Source organism: Pholis gunnellus (genome assembly GCF_910591455.1).
Source record: "Pholis gunnellus genome assembly, chromosome: 2".
In the NCBI taxonomy this organism is placed as follows: Eukaryota; Metazoa; Chordata; class Actinopteri; order Perciformes; family Pholidae; genus Pholis; species Pholis gunnellus.
In genome coordinates this window covers 25,615,001-25,627,050 of record NC_136536.1, presented here as the reverse complement: position 1 = coordinate 25,627,050, position 12,050 = coordinate 25,615,001, and the positions used below count along the sequence as shown (strand labels likewise).

Here is a 12,050-nt window from a genome sequence, read left to right as displayed (position 1 = left end):
GTGAGACGGACTGTTGATACGGTTGTCACTGTAAAAGGATAGCAGTGGGCTTATAATGGGATGTTCTCCGTAGTGGTTATAGTATACCTGGCTGGCTCTGGGAGCATGCACTGCAGAGACAAAGAAAACTGGTTCTACAACTTTCCGGGCAGATCCCAGCAGAGCTGCCTGAGCTGTGAAGTGAATGAATGAATGAGTGTACCGAACCTACTTACACAGGTACAAGAGCGCCTTGTAGCAACTTGCACAGTGGCTCATAACATGTGTTTGTAGCAGCAATACAATTACAATGATGTCATATTTGCATAGCCTGCATGGATATTAGTCATGAGTTAGGATATCCATAAGGGTTGTGTTGTTATACTGCCTGCACATTTATCATCCATCAAATGTGCAACACTTAACCATTTAATCAGCAACCTTCATGTTGGGAAATAAAATGTGCACATAGTATGATTAAATGGGTAACTTAATGAATCAAATATAAAAAAATCATTTTGAGACCTTCTGGTTGAAAACAGTTGTGTTGGAGGAACGTGTGACCTTTAAAACCCTGGCTATGAGCCTGACGGTGTTTTATTGTGACTTGTGGCTAAATTACATTGTTCTTAATATGGTATTTTTACACAAAGGCCTGTCTTATGACCTCAGAATAAAACCCCAGTGGTAACAGAAAATTGCCTGTAATGGGCTAGATGATAGGGCTGTACTCAGGCAGAGAAATTCTTAGTCAGCTAACAATCCTACGACTTGATTGACCGATCGATTAGTTGATTTAATCCACAGATCTGTACAGCTGAGCTTCTCCACAAAGCACTACTACAAATTGTGTGTTTACCAGAGATGTTTTCATAACTTTCTTGGAAACAAGTCATTCAGCATGAGAAAAGCATGACAAAATGACAAATCAACTAAAGAAATCTTAGTCGATAAGACAAAATGTATTGATTAGTCAACTAATCGACTAAGAGGGGGCAGCCCTACTACAATCACAATAAAAACAACCAACATTGCTATGAAGACAAAAGAAACATTACAATATGTATTAATAAGTAAAGCACTAAGATTGATAATGACACCAAAGTTCCATTTCTATTCATATCCAAAAGTTAAAAGGGAGTTCTCACCAAGTCCTGCAAACCACTGTTTCTAGTTGAGAGTGAGCCTATAATGCCTCTTTCCGCCAGTAGGTGGCACTGTGATTTATGAGCTTCATTATCAGTCTGTTTGGTGTGTTTTCAGGGCATCAACTTCCTATTTGTTTTCTGGATTAACGGAGAAAATGTTGGAGTTAGCTACAACCGTAACAATCATAACTAGGGAATATTAATGCATATTCCGACCATGCACTGCATCAGGACTGAGTGTCGCACCACGGACACAAGACAGTTAGCTAGGTTAGCTTGTAGTTGTCGGTGTGCTGCTTCTCTTGATGTGTACTTTTCGCAGCCCAGTGGCATCTTGAACGTTTGACAGTCTTTAGCATTCAGCATACTGTCCAGTAAAAACTAACGTTAGATTTGTGTTAGCTTACAATGCCGCTCGCTCCCGCAAACCAGTCTCAGTTGATTCGGTCCATTCAGAAGGACGAATATTATCAAACCTTCCTGAGAAACAACGCCAACGAAGCATTTCAAACACTCGCTGGTGAGTTTGTTCAACACGCTGGAAAGTAGTATTCGTCTTTTGCAGCTAGCGTACTTCACTTTAACATGTCACGTTAGCGTTAGAGCTACCTAGGTGGGGTCTCTTTTTTTCTATCAATTCTGCGTACATTGAATACACCGGTCAGTAACGTTATCTACTCAGTTAACGTTAACATGGCTCCTGCTGTCCACGTAGTGTTTCAGTGGACTTCAAACTGGAGAAATAATAGCCCAACATGTTTTTAACAACTGGTATCTATTCAGGTAAACATTGTTTTTGTCATTGTGTAAATACAGAGTTGAAGAGTAAAAGCTCCTGATTACTAAAAAAGGTCATGCATTGGTTCGAACTGGTAAGGCTACGTAAATTGAAACGCATATATTGGACGTAGTGAATGTATGAACGGAGTTAATTACCTCTGCGCATGCGTTGATCTTTGTGAGACCCAAACCCTAATGCTGTACATCTGCTCCGTCTCACACTATTGTTTCACAAGGGGTTTATTTAATTAACTTACTAACGTTACTGTTTACAAGCAAAAGATGAACCGGATATCATATCATAAATACAACCTTCTGTAGTATGTCACAGTCTGACGCTGTATAGCTGTGGTCTGTGTAGTCAATCCAGCACTTGTTCTCAATGTTTCTTTCTGTAGGATCCAAAAGATGGCTGGACTGGAGGAGAGAGATAGAGCTGCTGTCAGACATTGCATACTATGGTTTAACGACATTCTCAGGTAGTTACCGACCAAACCAACATGAAATCTGACTTAACTTCATGTATGTTTAATCAGCTGTCTTATGAAGAATTCATTATTACTTGTAGGTTACCAAACCCTGGGCGAGGAGTACGTCAACATCGTCCAGGTGGACCCCACTAAGCGTCGGGTCCCCTCCCGGGCCAGGCGGGGCCTCTTTGTCCTCTGCCACGCCTACTTCCCTTACCTCGTGGACAAGGTCCTGGTGTGCCTGGAGAACGAGCTGGAATGCGGGCAGGAGAGGCACAGCGGTGCTGGGCAGCGGCGGGCGGCGTCCGGGCCGTGGTGGAGCCTGGAGTTGTGGCTGAGGAGGTGGATGCAGAGGGCGGTGGGGCTGCTGTCGGAGCCCCAGAGGAGAGCGTGCGTGCCAGCCGTGTTCGTCCTCCACCAGGGTCTGACCCTCCTACACCGACTCCACGCCACTCTGTTCTACATCAGCGGCTCTTTCTATCACCTGTCCAAGAGGGCGGCTGGTATCAGCTATGTAGGGGATTTTTTTTGTGACGTTATATAAAAATACTGTAGTGTAAAAATATGTTTTTATTTCAGTTACACATTTGTGACACACAAGTGCCCATTTAATCCGATCTTTAATGACTATGGCAATGTTCCGCCATCACTTGAGTAGGTACTTGACCACAGGGACAACGTGCATACATATAATTATGTCAAAAGATTAAGAAGACCACGACAAACTCAGGCATGTCAATGTCATACAGTAAATCTGCAGATTTTACCAAACTCTTATAATTTTGTCATTTTTTGTAATTTCATTTTGTCTGTTTCACCTTAACACATCCTGTTAGTTGTTTTCCAGCCTTTCAACATGTTGTCACATATTTCCTAACCATGTTAGAAGGTAGTTAGTTAGTGAGTTTATCATTGGTTGAGCAGGCAGAGTGCCAGTATGGGACACGCAGTAATGAATAACTCTGTCCAGAAGAGTTTGCTGCACATCATTTCACAGTTTATTGCAAGAACTCTCCGATTTTTTTGCGATGTCAAAATATACTAAGTTACCAGTTATTAGGTACACCTAGCTAAAGCTAACAGTCTAATATTCTTCCGAAATGTTTGTTAGTAAATCCTCCTCTATCCTGTGTGTGTAGCTGCGTGTGATGGGCCTCAGCAGCGACGACGGGACCATCAGGAGCAGCTACAGGCTGCTGGGGGCGCTGTCCCTCCTCCAGCTGTTTGTCACCGTGTGTCTGCAGCTCAATCGCTTCAGACAGAAACAGAGAGCCAGGCAGGAGTGGAAGCTCTACAGGAACCTCAGGTACAGGAACCTCAGGTACAGGGGCCTCAGGTACAGGAACCTCAGGTACAGGGACCTCAGGTACAGGGGCCTCAGGTACAGGGGCCTCAGGTACAGGAACCTCAGGTACAGGAACCTCAGGTACAGGGACCTCAGGTACAGGGGCCTCAGGTACAGGAACCTCAGGTGCAGGGACCTCAGGTACAGGAACCTCAGGTGCAGGGACCTCAGGTACAGGAGCAGGGTCCCATCTTCATCTGGTCTTTATGTCAGGGCAGAATTTTAGAGTTCAGTTAGATATTTCGCAGTTAAAGTGAACAGTGTTTTGTTAGTATTTATTTTTCATTTTTTAACTTTTTATTTTTACATTTCGAACAAAATAGAACAGTCCCTAACATATGACCTCAAAAGATGGACATAAGAATAATAGCAGTAATATTAGTACTAATATTTCAGCTAGTAGAGAGTACATATCGAAACAAATATACACATACATGCACATATGCATACACACACACACACACACACACAAACATGTATGTATGTATGTATGTACATATACCTTCCTACATGTAGACACATATACACAAGAGTGTCAATAGGAGGAGAGTGTTTGCCTAACAACATCAGACTCAGAGTAGAATGGGTTCTGGATTCCCATCCCTAAATGACGGTCAGATCATCTCTTTAGGTCTGCAAGCACCTCAGAGAGTCATTCGTGAACAGATGGCAGATGCCGATTGTACATCACCCATCTCTAAAAACCTGCTGGACTGTTTCTTTGTCATAAAAGCGTTGTGTAGCAGTAAAAAGAATGAAACGCATGACTTGAGTTTTAGTGCTAAACTCCTTGACCCGTCTGTCTCCAGTCCTCAGCGCACACACAGATCCGGCCCCAGAGCAGCCAGCTGCATCCTCTGCCTGGAGGAGAGGAGGCACTCCACCTCCACTCCCTGTGGACACCTCTTCTGCTGGGAGTGCATCACAGAGTGGTGCAACACCAAGGTCAGCCTCATGTCATGACTTTTCATCTTGTTGCTACTCACTGAAACCTTTTGTGTCCGATTTGAAAGGGATCATGTTTTGAGAAAGCATTTCGGAGAAGCTTTCTGTTTCTTATTGTTTGTATCAGGTGATCGACATGAAGTGGATGTTAACACTCAGCATAATGAAACTATGCATTTTTTATAGGCCACTAAAAGATGCATACATTTAGTTAAGAAGCAAATACTAGTATTGCATCACAGAAAGGACACACATCTTTTCTAAGTGAACATCCTTTTAAGTGCAAAACAATCATGAATCCTACTGAAGGATAACTAAATCAAACTAGCAGCATTGTAAGTGTTTGTTGGTAATGATGTGTGCATACTCGGGCTCTATTTTTCATTTCTCTACATAACGAGATAGATAGCTGTTTCAGGTCAATCCTTTGAGAATATTCATCATAATCCTTATAATAGAAATTCACCACAATCAACTTATTGTTTTATTTATTTTATCTGTAAAATAGAATGCTATACGGTCCTAGATGAAACCGCCTTTGAAAGTCAAGGCTGCATTGCTCTACACAGGTTGAATACTGAAAGTGTCAGATTGGCACCAAACAAACACATTACTTTCAAAAGGATCACATTTCATCAGCAGCAGTAGATTATCTCAGATGTTGCTAATTAACATTAATTCCAGAACTTGTAAATTGACACTTGGCTATTTCCCGGTTAATGAGCTCTCTGCACGCTGCTCTCTGTGTTCAGCCAAGAAAGGCGTGGCGATATAGCGGATCAAGTTTTCAGGAGAATCTCGCAGTGAAACATGTGCTTATCATATCAGTGATTTATTAAACGAACCGTTCTGAACCACGACCTCCAGTATTTCAACCATTAAGCTTGTGAAGAACAAGGTGTGTCAGCCAGCAGATACATGTGATCCACATTTCATACCTCCTGCTTCTCATTTCATTCAGTCTGCCTTCTCGTGGTCAGCTGGAAACAGGCTGGTTGCGTTCGGCGGCCGATGTCAGATTTGGAAGCTGTAATCCAGTGTGCTGATACTTTCTGCTTTAAGGTGGACAGAATCTGTCTCCCTGTGCCCTTAATGTAGGCTGCAATAACAAACAGTTTCATGTGAAATTATAGAGAACAATAAATATTTCCAGCTGCAAACATGCAATTACAGAGTAATCAGTCAGACAATACATTACAATAATGCTAAATATGATGTAAAAACAAAACCGCCATCTTCAAAATGATATTCCCCAAAATGTCGGTATGTGCTTCTTAGCATCAATTCAGACGTCATAATTGTGTATCACGATATCTCGATATATGATTTCGTAACGATACGACGATGAATGACCTCATAGAACACATTCCGTTATATTGGCTTTAATCAGATACAGAATTTTTTAACCAGAGATTACAACATCACAACCAGTATACTGTCCTGTATTACAGTACTCCGTCCTTACAAAGGCACGTAGAGACCGACTCAGACAACAGAAAGTTCAGTTTCCTGTTGAAGAAAACCAAAAACACTCGAAGCAAAAAAGGCAAAGTGAAGAAAAACCACATTCTGCCTGAGGACTTAAAAAATGTCCTTCACACCCTGGGATAACGTGAGCTCCACTCCTCACATGAAGAACTGACTTCTGAATCCTCCCAAGACTCCAAACAAAACCCACCTCATCAAAAAGATCCTGGCACAGGGAAGGGACCCACCACAAGCTGCTCAGCAAGCTCCGACGTCTGAGGGTCTACTTCTACATGCAGGTACACCTTCAGGTGCTACACAGCAAGCTGGTGAGGCCACGAAACTGCTAAGTTGTCCTGTCTAGAGGAAATGCCCTTGGAATTGGAAAACACTTCCACCCTACCACAGCCCTCCACTACAAGCTTCACAGCAGGCTGGTGCACCTGAGTGCGTGCAACAGAAAGCAAGTACACCTTCATGTGCCACCCGGCAGACTGGTAAGGGGCCCTGTCCCGAGAAAACCACCTCCACCCCACTGCACCCTTCTGAAAGAACACTCACGTAAGGTTTTGTTTGGTGAGGTAAAAGTCTAGTATTTTATAAGTCACAGCAGAACAAACTTTGGACACCACCCTACCGATCTATTTTAAAAGCACCTGGTGAGGTTACGGTGGGTCGCAAGGCTCCTATTACATTACATTACAGTCATTTAGCTGACGCTTTTATCCAAAGCGACTTACATTTTAGATGCTATCATACCGTAGGCACAGCTACAGGAGCAATTTTCGGGGTTAAGTGTCTTGCTCAAGGACACATCGACTTGCAACTAGTGGTGCCGGAGCCACCAACCCTCTGATTGAAAGACGGCCCTGTTCTCCACTCAGCCACAGTCGCCCCCTCCTATGTCTGCAAAGGTAGGCGCTTCAGAGACCAAAACCCTTCTCACGAGAGAGGACCAGGCACATCCTTCACAGCAGGCTGGTGCACCCGAGGGTTCTACGTACACCAAAGAACGCTCCACTGCAAGCTATTACAAGCGAGGCAGAGTGTGTACACAACAAGCAGGTACACCTTCAGCAGTAGTGGACGCCACTGAACTGTGAAGCGGGCCAGAAGGAAACGCCAACGCACCACTCAGGCCTGCGATGGGACGGTATCTGAATCTAAATGCATTTTATCTATGAATATGTTCGTATGTGTTAAAAAAAGGTATTACGTTTTTCAGTAGTTTGTCCATCCGTACTATTTCACAGGAACGACGGGAATGTTTTTCAACACAAAGTGTAGAGTCAGAGTGTAAATATGTGTGTGATAGTGACTATTGGAAAGGATTATATAAGTCGATGAATTTGATAACTGTTCCTCAAATAAACTGCATGTGTTTTGGGAAAACCTGAAGAGCAACCTGCTGGTTTCATGCAGCTTCAATAGGATCCCTCATTCAAACTCTCACATAATATAAAAAAATGTTTTCACAAATTACATCCAGAATCCATTCCTAAACGGTCTGTTCCTAAACTACACATCTGCTAATCAAATGCAGTCCAGTACAACAGGCCTGCAAAACGTCTTACACAATAAGTTCACATCAAATTGAGAATATTTAGTTTTCCTCACAACAGGATCCCAACACTCTGGATCTGCAACGTGTCATTTCATCCTCCTTGTCTTCATGAATCTCTACCCAAATTGTTCTTTTCTTTTTGCATTACAACACAAACACAAGTCACTGTCCCTTCAACAGCAGACGAGTTGGAATAAGATGCTTGAATCGTTTTATACATTTACTTTAAACTGAAGATATTCAAGAGTATCTTTTAAAGGAATTAAATCAAATATTTATATCAGTCTGGCTCATGTCAATCATGAGCAACAACCCTGATTTTGTGCACACAAATGTAAATGTCGCATGTGTGTTTGTGTTGGACGTCCCTCAGGCCGAGTGCCCCCTGTGTCGGGAGAAGTTCCAGCCTCACAGACTGGTGTACCTGAGGAACTACAGCTAGAGCCACTGAGCCTGAAACTACACACTGCTGGTGGACTGTCCAGGTTCTCAACATCTGTCCTGGCAGGATGTCCCTCTGCAACATGTGGAGACCAAGCGTCAACCAACGGCTCTGAGAAGTGAAGCCGATGCTGAAGTGCCTTTAACTTTCATTCTCTCTCTCATGGTCATCAGGCCATGGTCAATAACATGTTGGATTGTATCAGTCGAATCTTGTAAATATCACTTTTAATTAAATTAAAACTTGTACTGATGCTAATAAAATGTGGGAAATATCTGTTTTGTTTATGAGGTTGTTTGAATACTTTAATATGAAAATCATTATTAGGTGTAGTTGTCCTACAGAATTGATCATCTAAAGTATATCGAATGTACAGATTACTGCTGGTAATTCGTCTAGGGTTGTTGAAGTGCAGCATAAGGTGGTTGAAACTTTACCTGATATTTCTATCCAATATAGCAAAAACACACCAGTTTGTAGGCTATACTCAGGAGTTCATTATTAGGCAGTAGTCACTTTAACATATATCGCAAGGTTTTACAGGGCAAAAGGAGAAATTGTGGTATAACACGTAAGAGTGCCACGTGAATGTGTAACTTGTTGAATACATCGTCATTAAGAGGTAGACCTGTTTTGTTACCAAAAACATCAGTTTATCTGAACGACACTTTTGTTGTATCATTTGGCGAGGCATATTGTAAAATTGTTTTCCTTCATGCTTCTTTAAATATGTATTTATTGAAAGCAAATAATGTACAAATCTTGCGTGGTTGCTATATTCTGTGGTTTAATTTTATATAATTACCATTTGATTATTTACCAAAATGGATCTTCATGCATGTTTGTCCTCTGGGAGTTGTAGTGGGTCCATCGGCAGGACATCAGAGCATCATCGACACTAACAAGGAGCGGCTTCTTCCTCTCGGACATTACAAACCAGTTAGAACTGTGCTGGACATCGAGACAGGCTTATCGTTTGTAAATCTGCATCAGGCTCCAAATATCTCCGGAGACCTTTTACCTCCATGAACCCTCATTACAGAACAGGTCTAATCCAACGATAAATAAATCACAGAGGCCAAAAATAAAATCAACAGGTAGAAATGTGGCGAGACACCGCTGTTCCGTAATCTGTAGAAGCCACGCTATCCCCAGTCTGTTTAGATGGTGGCTCTTTCTTGCAGTAGTCCAGTGAGGTTTCCCATTTATAATCCACAACGTTGGATTCTGCTCCTTTGCTGTACAGTCGCCTGGAAATCCTACTCTTTGAGCCCACTAAACTCCGACTGCTTCACCTGTCTGTGCGCTCCATACTCCTCTCACCTCCTTTCTCCCCCGTCACATTTTATACAAGCGAGGAAAATAAAAATAATAGTAACAATAATAAAAGACCCTATTCGTAACCTATGTTAACGTTGCAGGTCACTGATAACACTTACAAGTACAGCATTTTAAATATGCAAAGGAAAATAAACACAAACATGTTCCCCATTCACAACTGCCATACACAAAGATAGACTTAGGCGATCATCACAATGGAATAAGGTGAGGGAAACATGGTGGTAATGGCAAGTTTACCTTTAGATTAATTGTGTCTAGCCCCCTGCATAAAGCCAGATAAATTACACACACATCGTACATCATCATTATCATCAGCGGTCACTCGAGGCGAGTATGACTGTCCTCTCTCGTCTGCTTGTGGGTCTTCAGATGGCTGTAGGGGCCGATCTGCGATCCAAACACTTTCTCTCCTTGCGGTGCTGTTGCTTTGTCTCTGCTGCACGGTGGAGTTTATTTTCATGACTTTGGCCTCCTCCCTTTGAACGGATGTCTTCCAGTAGGGGCCTGTTCAATGCAACAGGCTCTCAGTTGCTCGATATTATGTGGAATTTCTTCAGGCTGGACTTGATATTGTTCTTGAAACGTTTCTTTTGCCCCACAGGGCGCTCACTGATGTTCCTTCAGCTGGGACGACAGGATGTTTTTGGGGAGATGTTTGTTGGACATGCCAATGACATTCCGGGTCCATCCGATTTGATACTGCACTATTGTGGTGGTCATGTTGGCGTCCTTTAGAATGCTGATCTTGGTGCTGATCTATCCTCCAAAGTCTTTCCTAAGGATCTTTGGTGGTGTTGTTCCAAGGCTCTCAGGTGCCTGAAGGTGGTCCATGATTCCGCTCCATATAGCAGCGTGGGGAGGACAACGGCTCTGTATAACAGGAGTTTTGTTTGGGCCTGTAGGTCTCGGTCTTCAAAGACTCCTGAGTCTGCCGCAGGCTCCACTGGCGCAACGATTCATCTCTGAGTTGATGTCAGCTTTTGAGGAAACAAAGCTTCCAAAGTAGGGGAAGGGTGTCAACATTTTCACAGCGACTACGTTTACTTCACACCGTCTATGGTTGTATTTCAGCCAATGACAAACTATTTTGTTGTGAAGGTTGGAGGGCTGGTTGAGACAAATGGATGGACAGATCAACGTTGCGGTCCTCAGACCTGACGAAGTTGGCCACAAAGTGTAAAAATTGTCATTTTATTAATATCTAAAATCTAAAATCTGCTCCTATTTAACTATCATGTGCTGATAGTTCCTGCAACAAAAAGCTCATTTATTCAAACATCTTTAGGTAGTTGAGTAAAAACACACAGAAAAGAAGTAACAGTTGGCATCACACTCACATGCTGCTCTCTGGTGATATATGGCGCTGTCAAGAAAATGTCAGTGTCTATTATCATAGGCTTTTAAACCTCCCACAACAGCTACACAATAGGCTGCTGTCTCTGATGCCATGTTTCTCTGTCTCTAGTCTAGTCTGTCTCCAAGGCTAGCTGTAAATAAACCTCAAACTTGGCACGGCTCTGAAACAGTGCTAGAGCAAAGTTTTTATATGGAATGAATGGGAGGTGAGCAGACGTGTTCCAACCTCTGGTTGTTGCGGATGTTAAGTGATTGACTGTGAGGTTGTATCTGGATGAAAAGTCTTTAGAACTAGCAGTTAGATAATTATTTCAATTGTGTCATACACAAAGGTACGTACATAAAATTGGACCTCTGTATTTAACCATCCTAAGCCCTTTAGGAGCAGTGGGCTCAGTGCCGGCCTTCGTTTACATTTTTATATTACATTTAGTACTATTTAAATACTCTTATTTCAGAATATAACAACATGTATAACTAACCTATTAAATTGGTCCAATTTTCTGGGTTCGCTTGCAGATGGAAAGACTGTTTAGGTGCTTAGGGAATAACCTACCACAGAATTATGAGGAATACAATTTTTCTTTTGAGTGTGATCTGCATTACTCAAAGACATAAAGCTGTACAGTTTCCTTTTGATTATGAACACAATGATCAGTGGTGGTATTGGCTGCGATTCAAGGGGCACTGGCTAAAATCTAGCTCAGGGCACCGAATTGGATCAGCTCTGAGTGGGCTGCTTTGAAGCAGGGTCTCGGTGTCTCGCTCAAGGAGACTTCGACATGCGGACAGGAGGGAGGGATCAAACCGCCAACCTTGTGGTTCAGGGACAACCCGCTCTACCCTAACTAATGAGATAGCTGTGCAATCACATGTAGCTCTAGGCTGAGGTCTCTAAATCTGTTGTTTACTCCATTACTTAGGCCAAACCTTAAGCAAATACTTAAACCAAAATCCAAGTAATTGTTGGTCGGAAGTACAAAGCTTTTGACATGAGCAACAGAGACTGTGATTTGTGCTTGACATGCTGATTCGTCTGTACCATGTTGGCTTCCTTCTCGGTGTTAGGACTAAACCTAGAGAAGGGTGTGGAAATCCAGACAGGGCTGAGGAAGAGCCTCACCTGTCATCATGAAAAGTAAAAAACAAATAATGATCAAATAGAATAAAAATTAATATTTCGCTACTGATCTGTACTATAAATAATAATTTA

At 42.5% G+C, this 12,050-nt stretch overlaps 1 protein-coding gene across 2 annotated transcripts; it reads left to right on the top strand.

Moving 5' to 3' along the window:
- Nucleotides 1–1,238: 1,238 nt before the first annotated feature.
- Nucleotides 1,239–8,383, top strand: pex10 (peroxisomal biogenesis factor 10). Of its 2 annotated transcripts, XM_079182575.1 has the most exons (6): nt 1,239–1,647; nt 2,306–2,386; nt 2,476–2,891; nt 3,517–3,683; nt 4,532–4,667; nt 8,072–8,383. In XM_079182575.1, exons 1-6 carry the CDS (start codon nt 1,536–1,538, stop codon nt 8,138–8,140), a joined length of 981 nt encoding a protein of 326 aa, XP_079038701.1. In that variant the 5' UTR covers nt 1,239–1,535; the 3' UTR covers nt 8,141–8,383. The 2 variants fall into 2 exon arrangements, with proteins under 2 accessions (XP_079038701.1, XP_079038700.1); XM_079182574.1 differs by lacking the exons at nt 4,532–4,667; nt 8,072–8,383 and having other exon boundaries at nt 3,517–4,286.
- The last annotated feature ends 3,667 nt before the right edge of the window (nt 8,384–12,050 follow it).